At 43.1% G+C, this 25,342-nt stretch overlaps 1 protein-coding gene across 1 annotated transcript in view; it reads left to right on the top strand.

Moving 5' to 3' along the window:
• The window catches only part of LOC124619310, an 89,499-nt gene that overhangs the window by 26,825 nt on the left and 37,332 nt on the right, over positions 1–25,342 (top strand). Inside the window, exon 2 of the mRNA XM_047145617.1 lies at positions 16,811–18,033. Within this exon, the coding sequence (XP_047001573.1) occupies positions 16,867–18,033 (1,167 nt within the window). The 5' untranslated portion in view covers positions 16,811–16,866. The remainder of the gene's footprint in view (positions 1–16,810; positions 18,034–25,342) is intronic.

Below are 25,342 nucleotides of genomic sequence, written 5' to 3'. Positions count from 1 at the left end.
GCAGGTGTGCAGCAGTCGTGCCATACCAGACTGAAAGCGTGTATTGCCGCTGCCGGTGGTCATTTTGAACACAAGCTGTGGTGGTCAATTGTCTCGTTACTGGTCGGAATTCAAGTAAGTAGTGTATGCACTTGGGTTGTTTTTTAGTGTGTGCTACCATAGGTATTGTACAAGTGTCGGTGTGAGAACTTCTCAAAGCATGATGTCTCGTAAAAACTCGAATTAGAATCTTGCAAAACAAAATCACAGCTGACATTCTAGTTTACTCTAGTTTTAGTTTGAGAATATCAATAAACATTGTTCCATTTTAAAAAGTGTATATCTGGACAAAAAATACACTTTATAATATTTTTGTAATCTGTTTATTGGTTAACAATACGAGACCCTGACTATCATTCGCTTCTGTGAAAACCGAACATAATAGCACTTTAAGTTTTCGCAATATTTGCTGTGCAAGTTTGAGGTGATTCATCCTGTGTAGTTAAGATTTTACCATTAAATAAAAACTTGAAAATAACTTTAGACTGAAAATAAGATGAATTTAGCTAAAGATTATTTGATTAGGAATGGAAAAAAGGAAATGGAATATAATGTGAGGATTCCCGAGAACAAGTGCCATTATAAATGCGAGAACGTCAGTAGTAAACTTCGAACCAGTCGCCTCTGCGTGGCATACTGATTTCTAACCCTAGTGACTGTAGGGAGGTATTTCCGAAAGAAAATTGAATTGCTGCCTTTTGTCTTTCTTCTGTGCTATTCTGTTCTAATTACAGTTCAAATTTACTCTAAATCCTTGTATCTTGCGACTGCATGCATACCAACATGATCCAAAACGCCGCGCATACAAACGAGATTTTCCGGTGCTCATACCTCTGGTTCTATCTAGGGTCAAGTTTTTTGCATAGCCCTTCGGCGAATATGTTTCTCTTTACTAAAGACTGTGACTGAAAAGTGGGGTACCATCTGCCTCATTCTACCTTCCTCAGCACCTTTAAAAATTTTCGCAAGAATTTATGCATGTGAACATAAGCTTTTTATGTTGAGAGAGAAGGAGACAGCGCCAGCAGGTAAGAGACAGAGAAGTAATCAATACTGGAAGGTAGCAGAAACTGGTTGTGGTATAGAAAGAGCGAAGGAGACGATGGCAAGTAAGGAGAAAAGTAGGCATAGGGAGAGTAAGTGCTAGTAAATTAGTGAAGGAGACAGTGCCAGTGAAAGAGGAATAAAGAAAAGGAGTAAGTGGAAGTGGGTGCGAGCCAGTGATAACGAGACAGTCTATGAGAATGACAACATTAAAGAGTGAGATAACGTCAGTGAGAAGATTATAAAAGACATCATATTTACGCTAGTGACTGTAACACTTCAATTATTTCACGATTGCAATTTCGGCCTTAGGCCATTATCAAGTGAAGATGTTATGGCTTCAGGCCATGTCAACATCTTCACTTGATAATGGCCTAAGGCCGAAATTGCAATCGTTAAATAAATAAAGTGTTACAGTCACTGGCGTAAATATGATGTATTTTGTGAAGTCCTACATGACTGTGGATTCCAGATATAAAAAGTTAACTAACAGTGAGAAGAGACAGCAGCAGTGGGAAGGAATGAATGAGATAATAGCAGTAAGAGAGAACAACATGGAGACACTGACAAATGTTTCAAATTGCTCTAAGCACTATGAGACTTAACATCTGAGGTCATCAGTCCCCTAGACTTAGAACTACTTAAAGCTAACTAACCTTAGGACATCACACACATCCATGCCCGAGACAGGATTCGAACCTGTGACCGTTGCAGTTGCGCTGTTCCGGACTGAAGCGTCTAGATCCGCTGAAGACACTGACAGTGAGGAAACAGTAGTAATCGGACGAACGAAGCAGACAGTGACAGCTGGACAGCCACAAAGAGAGAATGACAGTGAGTTGGGCCGAATCATTGAGTGATTAATGGGCAATTTGGAGTGCATGGTCGTGAGAGACTTGCAGCTGTGGACTAGATAATGTTAGGGAGTTACAGTTAGGGCAGATTGTAGGTATGACAGGTGAATTGCATGTTAAAAAGAGTGCGAATATGTTGGCATGCCAATATTTCTGCGAAAATTTTTAAGGGTGTTGAGCAAGTTAGAACGAGGCAGCTGGGACCACACTTTTCAATCAGTGTTTTAATAAAGAGGAGCGTATTCCCCTTTTTTGTGCTCCGATAGGAGCATTTTTCCGCTAGTGGTCTAGATATGTTATTTCTTGCAATCTCCTGAGCCGGCAGCTCTCTGTTAGTTGTCAATTTGTCGGTATTGTGTGCGCCATTTTGCCTCCGCTGTATCTCTCATTAATTATAAACTGTCATTGTCAGCGTCACTGTTTTCATTCTGTTCAGTGTCGGATACTTCCAATGGTCAGGTTCATCTCTCGTGTAATTGCCTTTCTGGTTCCTCTGTACGGTCTTGCTTCTATGTTTCGGCATACAGTGCACGTGTTGTAATGTCAGTGGCTCTCTTCAGGTCTTGGCATTTGTGTGGGTCTCTTTGTAGGTATGGCGTGAAATTACTTTGTCAACTCTGCAGGTGTAGTGTACAGTGTAGAACTTATGCACAGACGTTCTTGGTCCTTCACAAGAACACTCTGTATACTGACCGAGGCGCATTCGATAAATCTGCTTTAGGTAGTGGCTGGGGCCTACTGGAAAGTTCAACATGTCTCGACTGGGGTCTGCAGTGTGCATATTCAACCACTCCCGGATATCTGCAAAAAGCTCCACAGCCTTTGACACAGGTTGTCCACTAATGCTAAGTCGCATTTAATTGGCGTTTGTTGCTAAAATCATGCCCCTTAAACCACGCGGTCTTAGGCGCCTTACCATGCATGGATGCCTCCCCATGCCCCCCCCCCCCCCCCCCGCCTTTGCTCCACACCGTTCGGAGTTTCGAGTCCTCCCGGGTATGGATGCGTGTGTTGTCCTTAGCGTAAGTTTGTTTTTAGATTAAGTAGTGTGTAAGCCTAGGGACCGATAGCCTCAGTAGTTTGATCCCATAGGAACTTACCACCACCACCACCACCACCACCACCATGCCCCGTAATTTCCATTACTTTATCTGGTCCACCCCTCTGCAGCCAGTATGTCACAGCTCGCTGACGGATTGTTAGGTGTGCCCGATATATTCCGTGCACAACGAACATCGCTTCTACTGATGTGGTGATGTTTCAGCTGAACACTTCCTTGACATCGCCTAACGACAATAGTGATCTTTGAGGCTGCGATGCCGGCCGGAGTGGCCGAGCGGTTCTAGGCGCTACAGTTTGGAACCGCGCGAGCGCTACGGTCGTAGGTTCGAATCCTGCCTCGGGCAGGATTCCAAATTACTCGTTTCCAGTTATCAACTGTCCAGTGGCGTAGGTCTTTACACCACCTCAGTCGTCGGTAGGCATTTTCTACTCAACAGTGTGGCTTATGAGGAGTTACTCAGCTTCTTTTGAACTGCCTACGCAGAGGCATGGTGCTGGCTGGACTACTGGTAGAACTTCGAAACTTAAAGGGTAATTTCGTTTGCTGATTTCATGCGATTTTTTACAACCACTCTCCGCGATGCTCGACGGTGCCTCTCCTTCAGTAAATGAGGTGTGCCTGGTCTCCGTTTAGTTGTGGCTGTTCCTTCGCGTTTTTACTTCACTCACATCACAGACAGTAAAATTGTGTATTTATAGAAGAGTTGAAATGTCCCTGGTGGATTTGTTACTCAGGGGACGTACAATGACTAGTTCACTTTCCAAGTTATTGACGTCTTCTGTCTGACGTATCGTCGGCCGAAGTGGCCGAGCGGCTCTAGGCGCTTCAGTCTGGAACCGCGCGACTGCTACGGTCGCAGGTTCGAATCCTGCCTCGGGCATGGATGTGTGTGATGTCCTTAGGTTGGTTAGGTTTAAGTAGTTCTAAGTTCTAGGGGACTGATGACCTCAGATGTTGAGTCCCATAGTGCTCAGAGCCTTTTTTTCTGACATATCCTGCTACTTCACTTCTGACAATTCTCCCCGCCTTCTTTCTACTGGCGATATCGACACTCGTGACCCTTGGTGATCGAACATTATGAATTACCTCGAAGAAAACGGTCTATTGATACGCAATCAACATGGATTTAGAAAACATCGTTCTTGTGAAATACAACTAGCTCTTTACTCGCTTGAAGTGTCGAATGCTACTGACAGGGGATTTCAGACTGATTCCGTATTTCTGGATTACCTCAAGGCTTTTGACACTGTACCACACAAACGGCTTGTAGGTGGAATTGCGTGCTTATGCGATATCATCTCAGTTATGTGACTGGACTCGTGATTGCCGCGCGGGATTAGCCGAGCGGTCTTGGGCACTGCAGTCATGGTCTGTGCGGCTGGTCCCGGCGGAGGTTCGAGTCCTCCCTCGGGCATGGTTGTGTGCGTTTGTCCTTAGGATAATTTAGGTTCAGTAGTGTGTAAGCTTAGGGACTGATGACCTTCGCAGTTAAATCCCATAAGATTTCACACCCATTTGTACATTTTTCGTGATTTCCTGTCAGAGGGATCACAGTTCGTAGTAACTGGCGGAAAGTCATCGAATAAAACAGAAGTGATTTCTGGCGTTCCCCAAGGTAGTGTTATAGGCCCTTCGCTGTTCCTTATCTATATAAACGATTTGGGAAACAATATGGGCAGGTTGAAAATGGTTCAAATGGCTCTGAGCACTATGGGATTTAACATCTGTGGTCATCAGTCCCCTAGAACTTAGAACTACTTAAACCTAACTAACCTAAGGAAATCACACACATCCATGCCGGAGGCAGGATTCGAACCTGCGACCGTAGCGGTCGCGCGCTTCCAGACTGAAGCGCCTAGAACCGCTCGGCCGCAACGGTCGGTAATATGGGCAGGCATCTAAGGCTGTTTGCAGATGACGCTGTCGTTCATCGACTAATAAAGTCGTCAGAAGATCAAAATAAATTGCGAAACGAATTAGAAAAGAAATCTGCATGGTGTGAAAATTAGCCGTTGACCCTAAATAAAGGAAAGTGTGAAGTTATCAACATGAGAGCTAAAAGTAATCCGTTAAACTTCAGTAACACGATAAATCAGTCAAATCGAAAGGCCTTATATTCAACTAAATATCTAGGAGCTGGCCTTGGTGACCGAGCGGTTCTAGACGCTTCAGTCCGGAACCGCGCCACTGCTACGGTCGCAGATTCGAATCCTGCCTTCGGCATGGATGTGTGTGATGCCCTTACGTTAGTTAGGTTTAAGTAGTTCTAAGTTCTAGGGGACTGACGACCTCAGATCTTAAGCCCCATAGTGCTGAGAGCCATTTGAACCAATACCTAGGAATTAAAAGTTGGGGTTGGGTTGTTGTGGGAAGAGACCAAACTGCGAGGTCATCGGTCTCGTCGGATCAGGGAAGGCCGGGGAAGGAAGTCGGCCGTGGCCTTTCAGAGGAACCATCCCGGAATTTGCCTGGAGCGATTTAGGGAAATCACGGAAAACCTACATCAGAATGGCCGGATGCAGGATTGAACCATCGTCCTCCCCAGTGCGAGTCCAGTGTGCTAACCACTGCGCCACCTCGCTCGGTGAATTACAAATACTAACAACTTAAGTTGGAAAGAACACATTGTAAATATTGTGGGGAAGGCTAACCATTGACTACGTTTTAATTGGCAGGACGCTTAGAAAAGTAATAGATCTACTAAAGAGACTGCCTACACTAGGCCTGTCCGTGCTCTTTGAGAATACTGTTGCGCGGAGTGGGATCCTTACCAGACAGGATTGACGGAGTACATTGAAAAAGTTCAAAGAAGGGCAGCACGTTTTGTATTACCGCGAAATAGGGGATAGAGTGTCGCTAAAGCGATACAGGATTATGGGTGGACATCATTAAAACAAAGGCGTTTTCGGTGCGGCGAAATCTTCTCACGAAATTCCAAACACTAGCTTTCTCCTCCGAATGCGAAAATATTTTGTTGATGACGACCTACACAGAGAGAAACGATCACCATTATAAAATAGGGGAAACAGAGCTCGTACGGAAAGATATAGGTGTTCGTCCTTTAAGTACGCTATATGAGATGGGAATAATAGAGAAATGTGGAGGTGGTTCGATGAACCCTCTTGTAGGCACTTAAATGTGATTTGCAAAGTATCCATGTAGATGTACATGTCGGTGGTGAATTGCGGATAATTTTAATCAGGTTGCGTGTAATGACTGGTCGACGTGTGTGGTAATTCTGAGATTTTATTAGTTTATCAAAGAGACCTTTGGAGAAAAGAGAACCACTTGTATGAATATCAAGAGCTCAGATGGGAACCCAGTTCTAAGCAAAGAAGGGAAAGCAGAAAGGTGGAAGGAGTATATAGAGGGTCTATATAGGGGCGATGTACTTGAGGACAATATTATGGAAATGGAAGAGGATGTAGATGAAGATGAAATGGGAGATATGATGCTGCGTGAAGAGTTAGACAGAGCACTGAAAGACCTGAGTCGAAACAAAGCTCCGGGAGCAGACAACATTCCATTAGAACTACTGACAGCCTTGGGAGAGCCAGTCCCGACAAAACTCAACCATCTGGTGAGCAAGATGTATGAGACAGGCGAAATACCCTCAGACTTCAAGAGGAATATAATAATTCCAATCCCAAAGAAAGCAGGTGTTGACAGATGTGAAAATTACCGAACTATCAATTTAAAATTCACAGCTGCAAAATACTAACGCGAATTCTTTACAGACGAATGGAAAAACTGGTAGAAGCCGACCTCGGGGAAGACCAGTTTGGATTCTGCAGAAATGTTGGAACACGTGAGGCAATACTGACCCTACGACTTATCTTAAAAGCTAGATTAAGGAAAGGCAAACCTACGTTTCTAGTATTTGTAGACTTAGAGAAATCTTTTGACAATGTTGACTGGAATACTCTCTTTCAAATTCTAAAGGTGGCAGGGGTAAAATACAGGGAGCGAAAGGCTATTTACAATTTGTACAGAAACCAGATGGCAGTTATAAGAGTCGAGGGACATGAAAGGGAAGCAGTTGTTGGGAAGGGAGTGAGACAGGGTTGTAGCCTTTCCCCGATGTTATTGAATCTCTATATTGAGCAAGCAGTGAAGGAAACAAAAGAAAAGTTCGGAGTAGGTATTAAAATCCATGGAGAAAAAATAAAACTTTAAGGTTCGCCGATGACATTGTAATTCTGTCAGACAGCAAAGGACTTGGAAGAGCAGTTGAACGGAATGGATAGTGTCTTGAAAGGAGGATATAAGAAGAACATCAACAAAAGCAAAACAAGGATAATGGAATGCAGTCGAATTAAGCCGGGTGATGCAGTTCTGAAAGTATTTGTATGGAGTGTAGCCATGTATGGAAGTGAAACATGGACGATAAATAGTTTAGACAAGAAGAGAATAGAAGCTTTCGGAATGTGGTGCTACAGAAGAATGCTGAAGATTAGATGGGTAGATCACATAACTAATGAGGAAGTATTGAATAGGATTGGGGAGAAGTTTTTGGCACAACTTGACTAGAAGAAGGGATCGGTTGGCAGGACATGTTCTGAGGCATCAAGGAATCACCAGTTTAGTATTGGAGGGCAGCGTGGAGGGTAAAAATCGTAAAGGGAGACCAAGAGACGAATACACTAAGCAAATTCAGAAGGTACTGGGAGATGAAGAAGCTTGCACAGGATAGAGTAGCATGGAGAGCTGCATCAAACCAGTGTCAGGACTGAAGACCACAGCAACAACAACATCAGTAGGAACTATAGTAGACAGACTGGGATTCTCGGCGAGTGCAGCGCCAAGTGCGATTGTGTCGGCTTCCAGCGCTATCTCTTCTCCAGACCCCGCTGACGCCGCTGGCGTGAGCAGTCTGGATTATCGCACTAGCCTTGAAAACAGCTGCAGGCGTAACCTCCTTCCGGCGCTGCCATACGGAAAATTTCCTGCAGTGCGGCGCTCCTAATGAAAGCTGCGGCCCCACTAAGACACTGCTGGTATTTTCGTTCCAAAAAATTGGTTTTAAATTGTACATACCAAAAAAGAAACTATGTTAGCTTTCGTCAATTTTTATCGCAATACAATAACCAAATTACACTGCTATTATTTACTCTTTCAGGTTCATAGAAGTACTAAAAATATCGTCTTCTTCTTAGAGAAGGTTTATTTGCCTAGATCGCAGAAATTAGACGACTACCTTCGACAAATTTTAATTGCCATTTTCAGATCATCTACACTACTGGTCATTAATATTGCTACACCATGAAGATGACGTGCTACAGACGTGAAATTTGACCAACAGGAAGAAGATGCTGTCATACGCAAATTATTAGCTTTATCAGAGCATTCATACAAGGCTGGCGCCGGTGGCGACACCTACAAAGTTTCCAACCGATTTCTCATACACAAACAGCAGTTGACAGGCGTTGTCTGGTAAAACGTTGTTGTGATTCCTCTTGTAAGGAGGAGAAATGCGTACCATCACGTTTCCGACTTTGATAAAGGTCGGATTGTGGCCTATCGCGATTGCGGTTTATCGTATCGCGACATTGATGCTCGCGTTGGTCGAGATCCAACATGGACTCGGTGGGTTCAGGAGGGTTATACGGAACGGCGGGGATTAATATACTGCCCGCTATTGTGATGGGAAGGCACGCGTGGGCGAAATGCGGTTGGAGACGAAAATGTTGCCACTGGCTAAAGTCCAAGTGTTGGATCATCTGGTTGTGGATGAAATCTAGGCCTGGGGCTGTGCCGTGTGAAGAAATAAGGGACTGCAAAAACGCCCATTCAGTGATGTGTTCATTATAGCGTTCAGCTTGGTGGGGGTTGAAATAGAGGGGGGTCTGTTCAACTCTGCGTTTTTATCAGAGAAAGGCAGCAGGATAGGAAAAGGACACCGATTATGTAACAAAGTGTGTAACGAGGTGTTCTGCAAGGACCAGTGCTTCAGTGCACAGAGTACCCTGGACAGTTGATTGTCGCTGGCGGCCCAGAAGGCTACGTAGCTTAGACCAAACCTGCGATGAAGGGCCATACATCCCCAGGGAGGAAACACAGCGCGCCCCAGCATTCCTTTTTTTTTTTTTTTTTTTTTTTTCAGTCTACTGACTGGTTTGATGCGGCTCGCCACGAATTCCTTTCCTGTGCTAACCTCTTCATCTCAGACTAGCACTTGCAACCTACGTCCTCAATTATTTGCTTGACGTATTCCAATCTCTGTCTTCCTCTACAGTTTTTGCCCTCTACAGCTCCCTCTAGTACCATGGAAGTCATTCCCTCATGTCTTAGCAGATGTCGTAACATCCTGTCCGTTCTCCTTATCAGTGTTTTCCACATATTCCTTTCTTCTCCGATTCTGCATAGAACTTCCTCATTCCTTATCTTATCAGTCCACCTAATTTTCAATATTCGTCTATAGCACCACATCTCAAATGCTTCGATTCTCTTCTGTTCCGGTTTTCCCACAGTCCATGTTTCACTACCATACAATGCTGTACTCCAGACGTACATCCTCAGAAATTTCTTCCTCAAATTAAGGCCGGTATTTGATATTAGCAGACCTCTCTTGGCCAGAAATGCCTTTTTTGCCATAGCGAGTCTGCTTTTGATGTCCACCTTGCTCCGTCCGTCATTGGTTATTTTACTGCCTAGGTAGCAGAATTCCTTACCTTCACTGACTTCGTGACCATCAATCCTGATGTTAAGTTTCTCGCTGTTCTCATTTCTCCTACTTTTCATTACCTTCGTCTTTCTCCGATTTACTCTCAAACAATACTGTGTACTCATTCGACTGTTCATTCCGTTCAGCAGATCATTTAATTCTTCTTCACTTTCACTCAGGATAGCAATGTCATCAGCGAATAGTATCATTGATATCCTTTCACCTTTTATTTTAATTCCACTCCTGAACCTTTCTTTTATTTCCATCATTGCTTCCTCGATGTACAGATTGAAGAGTAGGGGCGAAAGGTTACAGCCTTGTCTTACACCCTTCTTAATACGAGCACTTCGTTCTTGATCGTCCACTCGTATTATTCCCTCTTGGTTGTTGTACATATTGTATATGACCCGTCTCTCCCTATAGCTTACACCTACTTTTTTCAGAATCTCGAACAGCTTGCACCATTTTATATTGTCGAACGCTTTTTCCAGGTCGACAAATCCTACGAAAGTGTCTTGATTTTTCTTTAGCCTTGCTTCCATTATTAGCCGTAACGTCAGAATTGCCTCTCTCTTCCCTTTACTTTTCCTAAAGCCAAACTGATCGTCACCTAGCGCATTCTCGATTTTCTTTTCCATTCTTCTGTATATTATTCTAGTAAGCAGCTTCGATGCATGAGCTGTTAAGCTGATTGTGCGATAATTCTCGCACTTGTCAGCTCTTGCCGTCTTTGGATTTGTGTGGATGATGCTTTTCCGAAAGTCAGATGGTAAATCGCCAGACTCACATATTCTACACACCAACGTGAATAGTCGTTTTGTTGCCACTTCCCCCAATAATTTTAGAAATTCTGGTGGAATGTTACCTATCCCTTCTGCCTTATTTGACCGTGAGTCCTCCAAAGCTCTTTTAAATTCCGATTCTAATGCTGGATCCCCTATCTCTTCTAAATCGACTTCTGTTTCTTCTTCTATCACATCAGACACATCTTCACCCTCATAGAGGCTTTCAATGTATTATTTCCACCTATTTGCTCTCTCCTCTGCATTCCCGTTGCACTCTTAATGTTACCACCGTTGCTTTTAATGTCACCAAAGATTGTTTTGACTTTCCTGTATGCTGAGTCTGTCCTTCCGACAATCATATCTTTTTCGATGTCTTCACATTTTTCCTGCATCCATTTCGTCTTAGCTTCCCTGCACTTCCTATTTATTTCATTCCTCAGCGACTTGTATTTCTGTATTCCTGATTTTCCCGGAACATGTTTGTGCTTCCTCCTTTCATCAATCAACTGAAGTATTTCTTCTTTTACCAATGGTTTCTTCGCAGCTACCTTCTTTGTACCTATATTTTCCTTCCCAACTTCTGTGATGGCCCTTTTTAGAGATGTCCATTCCTCTTCAACTGTACTGCCTACTGCGCCATTCCTTATTGCTGTATCTATAGCGTTATAGAACTTCAAACGTATCTCGTCATTCCTTAGTACTTCCGTATCCCACTTCTTTGCGTATTGATTCTTCCTGACTAATGTCTTGAACTTCAGTCTACTCTTCATCACTACTATATTGTGATCTGAGTCTATATCTGCTCCTGGGTACGCCTTACAATCCAGTATCTGATTTCGGAATCTCTGTCTGACCATGATGTAATCTAATTGAAATCTTCCCGTATCTCCCGGCCTTTTCCAAGTATACCTCCTCCTCTTGTGATTCTTGAACAGGGTATTCGCTATTACTAGCTGAAACTTGTTACAGAACTCAATTAGTCTTTCTCCTCTTTCATTCCTTGTCGCAAGCCCATATTCTCCTGTAACCTTTTCTTCTACTCCTTCCCCTACAACTGCATTCCAGTCGCCCATGACTATTAGATTTTCGTCCCCCTTTACATACTGCATTACCCTTTCAATATCCTCATACACTTTCTCTATCTGTTCATCTTCAGCTTGCGACGTCGGCATGTATACCTGAACTATCGTTGTCGGTGTTGGTCTGCTGTCGATTGTGATTAGAACAACCCGGTCACTGAACTGTTCATAGTAACATACCCTCTGCCCTACCTTCCTATTCATAACGAATCCTACACCTGTTATACCATTTTCTGCTGCTGTTGATATTACCCGATTCTCATCTGACCAGAAATCCTTGTCTTCCTTCCACTTCACTTCACTGACCCCTACTATATCTAGATTGAGCCTTTGCATTTCCTTTTTCAGATTTTCTAGTTTCCCTACCACGTTCAAGCTTCTGACATTCCACGTCCCGACTCGTAGAACGTTATCCTTTCGTTGATTATTCAATCTTTTTCTCATGGTGACCTCCCCCTTGACAGTCCCCTCCCGGAGATCCGAATGGGGGACTATTCCGGAATCTTTTGCCAATGGAGAGATCATCATGACACTTCTTCAAATACAGGCCACATGTCCTGTGGATACACGTTACGTGTCTTTAATGCAGTGGTTTCCATTGCCTTCTGCATCCTCATGTCGTTGATCATTGCTGATTCTTCCGCCTTTAGGGGCAATTTCCCCCCCTAGGACAAGAGTGCCCTGAACCTCGATCCGCTCCTCCGCCCTCTTTGACAAGACCGTTAGCAGAATGAGGCTGACTTATTATGCCGGAAGTCTTCGGCCGCCAATGCTGATTATTTATCAAAATTTAGGCAGTGGCGATGATCGAACCCGAGACCGAAGACTTTTTAATTATGAATCAAAGACGCTGCCCCTAGACCACGGGTACATTCCCCTATACTACGCTTAAAAGCGAGGAGGATAGTCTGTGAAAGGTGTCGATTAAATCAATTGGGTCTAAGCACTATGGAACTTAACATGTGAGGTCATCAGTCCCCTACACTTAGAACTACTTAAACCTAACTAACCTAAGGACATCACACACATCCATGCCCGAGACAGGATTCGAACCTGCGACCGTAGCGGTCTTGCGGTTCCGGACTGAAGCGCCTAGAACCGCTCGGTCACAGCGGCCTGCTCGTTTAAATCGCTGCAGCGCCCATCGGCGGTCCTGGACGGAGATTGCTGCATTCTTTGTACACCACGATACCGGTCGTCGACATGAGACAAGTGGATAGGGGGATAGCAGTGCCAGCAGCATGAAAAATAGTGGTAGAGACACCCTGCAACTCTACAATTCGAGAGAGCGGTGTCAAAGTGTACAGCAGATGTATACAAGCATCAAGGGGCCCTGCTGAATGCCCAACGTGCGGGCGGGGGAACAATAGAATCACCGGTTACTGTCACAAAGATCATGGGATGACCAACGTAGGGAAGCCACAAGAGCAGAGAGGTGATCCTGAGATTGATAACAGTAAAGGTGCCATGGGCAGCACTGAAGTGGATAGGGGAACCGTCATTGAGAAGACACAAATCAAAGTCTGTAATGAGTTGGCCAATTAGAAGACCCCTACCCATCGAAGCAAATCCACCGACTAAATAAATGACATAAAATGGATTTTCTTGAAGAACTGGAGATATATTCACATTATAGAAAATATGAATATAAAATATTAAATGAAAAACTGGAAAGTGAATCAGTGAATTTCTTCAGATGTTTCGATAATATACTTAAATAAAAATAGTAAAACATAGAAATAAGCACAAGTGTAAAATCAATATAAGTAATTCATGAGCCAAATTGTTAAGATAAATAACCTCTGTACAAAAACATATCATAATCTGTGGAAGACCTATAATGTTACCTCTGTGAACTATCTGTAAGAAGATCTTTGTAACTGTTTTGTTTATATAGATATTTTCGATGTGTAAAGTGTACAACAAGTTGTGTGAGTTGTTAGGTGTGTGTGAGACTCTACACAAATGGACCATTAGAAAACTGTATGTACAAATTGTTCTAAATTTTAGCCACTAACCTCACAAAAAGAATTGATACCCAACTAAAAATCGCTAAAATGAAGCAGACTCACACACACTGACAACATCAAAAGAAATGGCTTCATACACACCAAAAAAGCGCACTTGAAAATGGGAATTATTTCTCGAAACGCGTCGTGCGAATAGTAAAATAAAGAAAAATCGTGACTGGTAGCAGAAGATTTATTTATTTATAAACAAACCTATTGTATCTACAGTCGCAGGCTTTCAAAAACCATGTATAGTAGATCAAATCAGATCTTTGATTGTGTTTTAATTTTCAGTTTAATACCGGGTCCAACTATGTTCCTACGAATATTGCCTTCCTTAGGGTCCTAGAAGAGCTCCGAAATCTCTTCCCAATGACCCTCAGTTCAGTGCCCTAAATTTCGAATCCGGTGGTGGTTTACATAAATGTTAGTACAACTGATGCGGATCTCTTTAAATTAATTATCATGGCTCTTAGTTGCGAATGTCCTACGTACCAAATTCGTAAGAATCGCGTGCGTGTAACTACGCTGATACAGATCTCCTACGGTACTCAAAACAGGTCAGAACACTGTTGCAGAACGAACAAAGACAAGCATATCATATTTAAAAGAAAGCAAAATCAGCAAGACTGGTGATATTTTACAGAAGTTGGAAATTTAGCGCGTACTTTAGTAGGAATGCTTTTAACACTTATAGTTTGAACAAGTAAGCTCCGTCTAGAAAATCTGCAGAAAATCGAAAGAGATTCTGGTCGTATGTGAAGTACACCAGCGGCAAATACGCGATCACTATTTTCACTGTGCGATAGCAGTGGTTATGCTTGCAATGTCAGTCCCTATACAGCGGAGTTACTGCACCGTTTTCCGAAAGTCCTTCACCAATGAAGACGAAGTAAATATTCCAGAATTCGAATTCAGAATAGCTGCTAGCATAAGAAACTGGGAAGTCGATGTCTGGGTGTAGCGAAGCAACTAAAATCGCCTAATATAGGCAAGTCTTCCAGTCCATACTGTGCAACAACTAGGTTCATTTCGGAGTATACTGATATAAAAGCCCCAAACTTAGCAAATACAACCGCTCGCTCCAATAAAGATCTCTACGTAAAAACTGAAAGGGTGCATAGGTCAGTCCAATACTCAGGAAACGGGAGTAATCCGTTGAATTACAGACCAATATCAGTGACGTCGATTTGCAGTAGGATTTTGGAACGTATACGTTGATCAAACGTTACGAATTACCTCGATGAAGACGATCTATTGAGACATAGTAGGCACGGATTCAGAAAACACGTTTCTTGCACAGCACAATTAGTGACTGCCGCGATTTTAAATAGACATCATCTACCAGATGTAGAAACACGCCTACAAACTCCATCCTCTTGAAATAATGAGTGCCATCGACAGATGATCTCAAATTATTTCTGTATTTCCAGAAGGTATTTGATGTCGTTCCTCACAAGCGCCTTCTAATCGAACCGCGTGCTTATGCAGTACCATCTCAGATGTGCGACTGAAAGGCACAGTTCGTAGCATTGGCGTAAAGTCATCGAGTAAAACTAAAGTAATACGTGGCATCTGCAGGCAGTTTTATAGATCCTCTGCTGTTCATATGTATAAGTGATTTAGTCGCAATCTGCACAGCCCTTTTAGATTGTCTGCAGATGATGCTACGGTTTACCTTCTATTAAAGTCGTCAGAAAACGAAGGTTAACTGAAAAATGATTTAGGCGTGATATTTGTATGGTGCGAAAAATGGCAGTTGGCTCTAAATAATGAAAAGTATCGAGTAATCCACATGGGCAACAAGATGAATCTAGTAAATTTCGGTTACACGATAAATCACAGAAATCTAACGACTGTCGATGCAGGTAAATACCCGGGGACAACTATTACGAACACTTTAAACTGGAAAAGTCGCACAGAAGATGTTGTGGGGAAGACAAAACAAAGACTGCGGTTTATTGGCATAACAATTAGATGCTACAGATCTAGTGAACAGACTACCTACAATAAGCTCGGCCGTTCTCTCCTGGAATTGCTGCGCGGTATGGGAATCTTGCCTGGTAGGACTGTCGGAGGACATCGAAAAAGTTCAAGGAAGGGCAGCTGGTATTGTATTATCACTAAATAGGGGAGAGAGTGTGGCGGATATGATGCACGAGTTGAAATGACAATCATTAAAACAAAGGCGTTTTTCGTTGCGGCGAGATCTCTTCAGTCATCAGCTTTCTCCTCAGACTGCGAAAATATTATGTTCACGCCCTCTTACGCAGTTACTTCCGTGTGTTGCTTCTCCATAGCACCTGATCAGTACGGGTGGGGTGGGGGGGTAGAAGTTGGTAACTTTGTGAGAGACGGAGGAAAACTTTTCTCATGTGTGTATGTCTACTTCCATTTACCTGTGTTAACAGCTACGTACACTCGATATTATTTTTGTACACTTTACGGCAAAGTACCTTTCGAATTACCAGTATATAAGTTTCATTGGTCTCCTTGTATCAGTAGTATCAAAAATCGGTGTTTCAATTTTCGTTGTTAACTTATTAATATTATGACGTGAGATTACACCGGATGGTTTGAGGATATGGTCACTTTGTAAGATACGAACCAAATTTTCCTCCACCATGTGTGAGTGATGCACATTACGTTGTATTTATTCGAGATGAATTTCCATAACGTTTTGTTTCCAACTAGAGGAGGAAGATTCACCAGGAGTGTTTCCTATCCCATTTCAAATATTAATATTCGTGATCACTTGAACAAAAGATATTCTCTTTGCTGAACAGGAAGAGGAGTTTCTGTTCCTTGGCTAGTGCAGTGTAGTTAATATACGTCATTGCTGAAAAGGAACTGGTTGACTGGGTCCTAAGTACTTTTTTCCTTATTAAGAGTTAAACATGGATACTTGAGAGAGTGAAGATGTTTCATCTGTCGAATCGAAGTGCGCACACTGACGTTCGACACATCGAACATTTGCTATGAGTCTAAGATGTTGCTCTGTGTTGTAAGATGTTAATCTACGTAACAAAATTAAATATTTATTTCCAGCAGTGGGCTTCCGTGTGTCCAAATACTCAGTTTGGGATTCTCCGTAACATCTCTAGTTTCGATCCTCTGAGTTTGAGATATCCTGTGTAGCCTGTGCTGTCCAGCCTTACCCTAGTTCGAAGGATTATCCGGAGACGTTTGGCCACATAGAATACATATAAAATTTACAAAAATTTCGAGACTTATCTTTGCACTAATATTAACAAATTAATTTTCTCTTTGCAGGAGATAGAAAATCGTCCCAATATTGCTGAAAAACTCTTGCCAATAACGAGAGAAGAATGGGCATTTCTGGACTCTTCGGCTTCGTCGTAAAAGGTAAATTCTATAAGGTCGTGGATCTACAAAAAATCGCTGAAGAATTTAAGAAGAAAAGCGGAGAAGATCCTGTGATCGCCGTCGATGGATCTGCATGCATGTGGCATATATACGAGCCGCTAGATTTTCTTCGTGGAGGCCAGTACAAGAAATTTCGAGACTATTGCGCGAATTTTGTGCAACGGTTCCGTGACAACGGCATTCGTCTCGTGTTTTTCTTTCACGGCGTCCCAGTAGAAGATGAGATACACACATGGACGGACAAAAAGAAAGATAAGACGATGTTTGTCAGCAACCTGTTCGGCAGTCTGCGTTTAGGAATTATGCGAACTGACAGCAATCTGAGAACGTTACCGGAAGCAGTCATCCCGGCCGCCAGAGTCATATTCAAGGATCTCGGCTGCAGAGTCTATCTGTCCAAGGGCAACTGTAAGCATGACATTGCCAAATATATATCGGGCACTAAACACTGCATCGGAGTGCTCACAAACGACTCGGACTTCTTTGCAATGAAGGGTGTATCGAGTGTGCTAACCTTCAGGAATCTCGAGAAAGATGGTAAGCTGAAGACGTACCAGTTTCGACCAGTTGACATCGCAACTCACCTAGGCATAGAGCAAGAGCACATGCCAACATTCGCAACTTTCGTCGGTAATGACTTTGTCAGGGCGGACCTTCTATTCACGGCACATGGCAATCTGAAGAAGCGCTACCCTGAAAAGACTACTAATATCGAGCAAGTGGCAGAAATGATGAAAGACGAGGACCCATGCGATGTCGTGAACATGTGTAAAATTGTCTTCCACGGCAAATGGAGGGACGCCCTGCCCATGGTGGAGGCGGGCATTCGCAGCTACAGTTACGAACCGACCAGCTGGGAAAAGCTGGTCGCGCATGTTGAAGACAAGCACGGCTCGGGCGAAATTCCGGGGACGCTGCTGTCCGTGATGAAGCGCCAGGTGTTCCGGATCGGTGAAGTGCTGGAGGACTTGTCAGAGACCAAACAGGACTTCCCACCTACGAGCCTCGTCCTGCGACCAATGCGGGCCAGGATGTACACAGTTCTACTGTGGGAGAGCGACTGTGGCCTGTGCCGCGTGACCGAGTATCTTCTCACCGAAACGGGGAAGGTTTGTACCTTGCTGTGTGTTTGCAAAATATTTCTAACCAAAACGAAGGCTATACTTCGATTAAAGTAACTTCGTGACTGACAGATGCCGGTGGTTTGGAGTGGGGTTGCAGGCTCGTACACAATATGCAATGTTCTCACGCTGTCGACAGTTCCGCCCAAAACAAATATCACAAAAAAGAGAGGAAGAGAGTACCACTTGATGTCTGCGTCGCCTGGTCCCCTCCTGCCGCTTGAATTTTGCGTCACCAGACAAGGCACTGCAGCGAAGTATAGCTCAATCAATTTATTTTCATGACCTGTTTCGGTCAAACCAGTCCATCTTCAGGACCAACAATGCCCCTTCCAGACTAGCCCTCTTCATACTTTATACGATTTTAAGGTCAGTACTTGGACATCAGTTTTCTGAAGCAGAAATGCAACAAGCTTATTTTACTCAGGTTGTGATACAAGGCACCTTTCTCTCCAAATCATTTCAATCTCTCTTGATAAGTTACCTGATCCACCTGATCCTCAGCAATCATCTGTCTACTACTTGTCCACGTTCGTTTCCCCTGAAGCTATACTCCAAACAAATTGTTTTATATTGGAAATGAAAAAAAGCTCTGTTCCAATCTGCGTTTTATGTTCTCTTTACTTCGGCCGTGGTGAGCTATTTTGCTGCCCAGATAGCAAACACATCTACTACTTTTACTGTATAGTTTTCTAATTTAATTCCCTCTAAATCGCCTGCTTTAATTGAGTTACCCGCCACTGCCACTGTTCCACTTTTGTTTTCATTCATCTGACAGACACTTTTGAAGACATTGTCCATTCCCTCAACTGATATTCCAATGTCTTTATTATCTGTGGCCTCATCTAAATGGCATCGTCGAATCCCAATATTTTTATTTCAAGTCCATGAACATTAATTACCTTCCCAAGTTCTCTCATTAGTATCCTTACTGCTTTCTCGATCAACAAATTGGTTAATGTGGTTGGGGGGGGGGGGGGGGGCTAGGCAGTAGTGCTGTCTCACTCATTTCTCAACTACTGCCTACCTTTAACGACCGTTATAATTACCGTCTTGTTTCTGTTTAAGTTACCGGTTCGCACCCTGTATTTTTTTTCTGCCAGCTTCATGAATACATGGTTCGATGTTTGAGAAATCCTCTATAACACGAGTGATCGTTGTAGTTGTTGTGGTCTTCAGTCCAGAGACTGGTTTGATGCAGTTCTCCATGCTACTCTATCCTGTGCAAGCTTTTTCATCTCCGAGTAACTACCAACTACCGCAACCTACATCCTTCTGAATCTGTTTAGTGTATTAATGCCTTGGTCTCCTTCCACGATTTTTAACCTCCGCACTTCCCTCCAATATTAAATTTATGTTCCCTTGATGCCTCAGAACGTGTCCTACCAACCGATTCCTTCTTCTAATGAAGTTGCGCCACAAATTCCTCTTCTCCCCATTTCTGATCAGTTCTTCCTCATTAGTTACGTGATCTACCCATCTAATCTTCAGCAATCTTCTGTAGTACCACATTTCGAAAGCTTCGATTTTCTTCTTGTCTAAACTACTTATTGTCCATGTTTCACTTCCATACATGGCTACGCGCCATACAAATACTTTCTCTTCTTCAGAAACACTTTTATTGCCATTGCCAGTCTGCACTTCATATCCCCTCTACTTCGACCATTCTCCCCCCCCCCCCCCCCCCCCATGAACCATAGACCTTGCCGTTGGTGGGGAGGCTTGCGTGCCTCAGCGATACAGATAGCCGTACCGTAGGTGCAACCACAACGGAGGGGTATCTTTTGAGAGGCCAGACAAACGTGTGGTTCCTGAAGAGGGGCAGCAGCCTTTTCAGTAGTTGCAGGGGCAACAGTCTGCATGATTGACTGATCTGGCCTTGTAACACTAACCAAAGCGGCCTTGCTGTGCTGGTACTGCGAACGGCTGAAAGCAAGGGGAAACTATGGCCGTAATTTTTCCCGAGGGCATGCAGCTCTACTGCATGGATAAATGATGATGGCGTCCTCTTGGGTAAAATGTTCCGGAGGTAAAATAGTCCCCTATTCGTATCTCCGGGTGGGGACTACTCAGGAGGACGTCGTTATCAGGAGAAAAAAAACTGGCATTCTACGGATCGGAGCGTGGAATGTCAGATCCCTTAATCGGGCATGTAGGCTAGAAAATTTAAAAAGGGAAATGGATAGGTTAAAGTTGGATATAGTGGGAATTAGTGAAGTTCGGTGGCAGGAGGAACAAGACTTTTGGTCAGGTGAATACAGGGTTATAAATACAAAATCAAATAGGGGTAATGCAGGAGTAGGTTTAAAAATGAATAAAAAAAATAGGAGTGCGGGTAAGCTACTACAAACAGCATAGTGAACCCATTATTGTGGCCAAGGTAGACACGAAGCCCACGCCTACTACAGTAGTACAAATTTATATGCCAACTAGCTCTGCAGATGATGAAGAAGTTGATGAAATGTATGATGAGATAAAATAAATTATTCAGGTAGTGAAGGGAGACGAAAATTTAATAGTCATGGGTGACTGGAATTCAAGAGTAGGAAAAGGGAGAGAAGGAAACATAGGTGAATATGGATTGGGGCTAATAAATGAAAGAGGAAGCCGCCTGGTAGAATTTTGCGCAGAGTATAACTTAATCATAGCTAACACTTGGTTTAAGAATCATGAAAGAAGGTTGTATACATGGAAGAACCCTGGAGATACTCTAAGGTTTCAGATAGATTGTACGAGGCCTGTTCAGAAAGTAAGCTCCGATTGATTGCCAAATTGAAACCACAGTGAACATCAGAAATGTTTTACTTGTAACAATTAGCTACACCTTTCAGCTACTTCTCTACGTAGTCGCCGTTCTGACTTAGACTTTTGTCATAGCGTTGTACAAACTTTTCAATAGCCTCATCATAGAAGGCAGCCGCCAGTGCTTTCCGCCAATTCTCCACGCTGGCATACACCTCGTTGTCTGTGTCAAAAATGTTGTCTTCAAAGACAGCGGTTCATGTGACCAGAGATGAAACTCAGGGGGAGGCAATTGCGGACTGTATTGTGGGTAATCTCACATTTCCATTTGAAAACGATGCAGGAGCATCTTCATTGCCCCTGCAGAATGCGGCTGAGAATTGTCTTGAAGAAGAAACAGCACGACTGTTATGTAATGTTAGCTGCATAGCTTAAGGCGAAATTTCTCACCAGGCCCTCGTACTTGGCGGCAGACACTATTTTCTAGACATCTTTACGCACTCACTGCGAGCTCAGAAATGAGAAGAGCGACGTGATGCTAACTGGGGTTGTACTAGAGACACTACCCAACACATCTGTGCAAAGCTGTATCGGATTTTCATAGTCGTTTCCATTTCGCGACCGATCGGAGCTTACTTTCTGAACGCCCCTCGTATAATGGTAAGACAGAAATTTAGGAGCCAGGTGTTAAATTGTAAGACATTTCCAGGGACAGATGTGGACTCCGACCACAATCTACTGGTTATGAACTGTAGATTAAAACTGAAGAAACTGCAAAAAGGTGGGATTTTAAGGAGATGGGACCTGGATAAACTAAAAGAACCGAAGGTTGTAGAGAGTTTCACGGAGAGCATAGGGGAACAATTGACAGTAATGGGGGAAAGAAATACAGTAGAAGAAGAATGGGTAGCTTTGAGGAATGAAATAGTGAAGGCAGCAGAGGCTCAAGTAGGTAAAAAGACGAGGGCTAGCATAAATCCTTGGATGACAGAAGAAATATTGACTTTAATTGATGAAAGGAGAAAATATAAAAATGCAGTAAATGAAGCAGGCAAATAGGAATACAAACGTCTCAAAAATGAGATCGACAGAAAGTGCAAAATGGCTAAGCAGGGATGGCTTATCTCACTAGGGGTAAAATAGATGTTGCCTATAGGAAAATTAAAGAGACCTTTGGAGAAAAGGGAACCACTTGTATGAATATCGAGATCTCAGATGGAAATCCAGTTCTAAGCAACGAAGGGAAAGCAGAAAGGGGGAAGGAATATATAGAGGGTCTATACAACGGCGATTTACTTGAGGGCAATGTTATAGAAATCGAAGAGGATGTAGATGAAGATGAAATGAGAGATATGATACTGCGTGAAGAGTTTGATAGAGCACTGAAAGACCTAAGTCGAAACAAAGCCCCGGGAGTAGACAACATTCCATTAGAACTACTGACGGCCTTGGGAGAGCCAGTTCTGACAAAAATCTACCATCTGGTGAGCAAGATGTATGAGACAGGCGAAATACCCTCAGACTTCAAGAAGAATATAATAATTCCAATCCCAAAGAAAGCAGGCAGTGACAGATGTGAAAATTACCGAACTATCAGTTTAATAAGTAACGGCTGCAAAATACTAACGCGAATTCTGTACAGACGAATGGAAAAGCTGGTAGAAGCTGACCTCGGGGAAGATCAGTTTGGATTCCGTAGAAATATGGGAACACGTGAGGCAATACTGACTCTACGACTTATTTTAGAAGCTAGATTAAGAAAAGGCAAACCTACGTTTCTAGCATTTGTAGACTTTAGAGAAAGCTTTTAACAATATTGACTGGAATACTCTCTTTCAAATTCTGAAGGTGACAGGGGTAAAATACAAAGAGCGAATGGCTATTTACAATTTGTACAGAAACCAGATGGCAGTTACAAGAGACGAGGGACATGAAAGGGAAGCAGTGGTTGGGAAGGGAGTGAGACAAGGTTGTAGCCTTTCCCCGATGTTGTTCAATCTGTATATTGAGCAATCAGTAAAGGAAACAAAAGAAAAATTTGGAGTAGGTATTAAAATCCATGGAGAAAAAATAAAAACTTTAAGGTTCGCCGATGACATTGTAATTCTGGCGGAGACAGCAAAGGACTTTGAAGAGCAGTTGAACGGAGTGGACAGTGTCTTGAAAGGAGGATATAAGATGAACATCAACAAAAGCAAAACGAGGATAACGGAATGTAGTCAAAATAAATTGGGTGATGCTGAGGGAATTAGATTAGGAAATGAGACACTTAAAGTAGTAAAGGAGTTTTCCAATTTGGGGAGCAAAATAACTGATGAGGTCGAAGTAGAGAGGATATAAAATGTAGACTGGAAATGGCAAGGAAAGCGTTTCTGAAAAGAGAAATTTGTTAACATCGGACAGGAAGTCGTTTCTGAAAGTTTTTCTATGGAGTGTGGCCTTGTATGGAAGTGAAACACGTACCATAAATAGTTTGGACAAGAAGAGAATAGAAGCTTTCGAAATGTGGTGCTACAGAAGAATGCTGAAGATTATATGGGTAGCACACATAACTAATGAGGAGGTACTGAATAGGATTGTGAAGAGGAGGAGTTTGTGGCACAAATTGACTAGAAGAAGGGATCGGTTGGTAGGACATGTTCTGAGGCATCAAGGGGTCACCAATTTAGTATTGGAGGGCAGCGCGGAGGGTAAAAATCGTAGAGGGAGACGAAGAGATGAATACACTAAGCAGGTTCAGAAGGATGTAGGGTGCAGTAGGTTCTGATAGATGAATAAGCCTGCACAGGATAGAGTAGCATGGAGAGCTGCATCAAACCAGTCTCAGGAATGAAGACCACAACAACTACTACTTCGACCATCATCAGTTATTTTGCTCCCCAAACAGCAAAACTCATCTACTACGTTAAGTGTCCCATTTCCGAATCTTATTAATCTTATTCCCTCCGCATCACCTGATTTAATTCAACTGCAGTCCATTATCCGCTCTTGTTGATCTTAATCTTATATCTTCCTTTCAAGACACTGTCCATTCTGTTCAACTGCTCTTCCACATCCTTTGCTGTAAAATTTTTTTGGTTATTTATAAACGCAATCACATTCTTATGAGACAGTCATATAGCTAGTTTGACAATGCATGAAACTGTGTTCAGTGTTTGCCGCCTTTAGAATCTGAAGATGATCATTGTATGGCTGAAACCGGTTATCACTTTTCGCGGCGTAATGAATAGTCCATTAAATTTCGGGCATGCGGCCGAAATATCAATGAAATAAATTTTATTTGCGTGGCTGCATGCCCAATGTTTAATGGAGTATAATATGTCTCCCTGTGCGGGAACCACGAATTGTGCGAGCATAAAGTTTAAGTTTGGATCAGTCCTGGAAAAGTGTAGGATAGTCGAAGTGGTGAAGGCGACTGCTCCCGATAAGCAGGAAATTCGGTTCGAGCTCTGCTCCGGAACAATATTTTGTGTGTTTCTAGTAAATAGTACGGCTGATGTATAACAGTATTCGCAAAGTGCGAATACATTTCATATATTTAATACTATAGATCTTCAGCAGTGTCTGTTCCTTCAGACGTAAAAGTTTGCGTCAAACTACAAAGACACTGTGAAATACAAACACTGCATTAACTGTAATCTTGGTGTACTCAGTTTCATTCTTCCCTCCTTCGCGTGCGTTCGGCATTGAACGAACAGTCTGCAGTAATTGTAATAGAGTACGAACGTAAGGATGCAGAGAGTTAAAACTGTAACGTTGAATAAAATGTTCTCAGGCTTCCAGCTGTGTCAAGCGCTTAAAATGCCAACGAGCTTTCGACCAAGTGCCCCATGGCTTTTGTCAAGTGGAGTAACTGCTGGCAGATTGCTGGTACCCCGCTGTATACTCCAGTAGCCACGAGTGCGACGTCGTTCACGACACTCTACAGCTCAACGTGGCATGGGATCCAGCTATCGCGAGTTTTAAGGGGCAGCACAGAATGCGAAATCAACGTACGGCCGTATATGGCGAACCTGCCAGTACCAGAGACGTCACTTCCGGTGGTCAGAATGTATCAGGGCTTATCATTGAATCAGCACTCATTCCACTTGTAAATGGTCAAAGAGTGCGTGATCGAAACCTCGGGGCATTTTAACCATTTGGTGAAGGTGGAGGCCCCGACCACTTTATTCCAAATGTGACGTGACTATGTTGTGGCTTCAGGTCTGTCTATAATCATTCTGCGGAATATCACTCCCCGTTCAAAACTACAGTATATATGATCCGTTCGTGTCAGAACTTTTTGGGACGTGTACATAGAAATTATTTTCAGGATCATTCATGGACATAATTTTCTTTTCCTAGGCGGATCACTCCTTGTCTTTTAGCCTCTCATCGATTGCGTATCTTTGTGACATTGTTTTAAATGGCTTTGGAGAACAGACGGCCCTCCAACTGCTGTGCACGACCGTGTCGCAAGGTAAATGTCGCTTGGTTTTGGTCACCGCTTATCTGATCTTTACTTTGACGTAATTTAAATACACTATCTGATCAAAAGGATCTAGGCACCTTCGTC

The sequence above is a fragment of the Schistocerca americana genome, chromosome 6 (assembly GCF_021461395.2).
Source record: "Schistocerca americana isolate TAMUIC-IGC-003095 chromosome 6, iqSchAmer2.1, whole genome shotgun sequence".
Taxonomy (NCBI): domain Eukaryota; kingdom Metazoa; phylum Arthropoda; class Insecta; order Orthoptera; family Acrididae; genus Schistocerca; species Schistocerca americana.
Note: the sequence above shows the minus strand (reverse complement) of the source record. Positions and strands in the feature narration are given on the sequence as shown.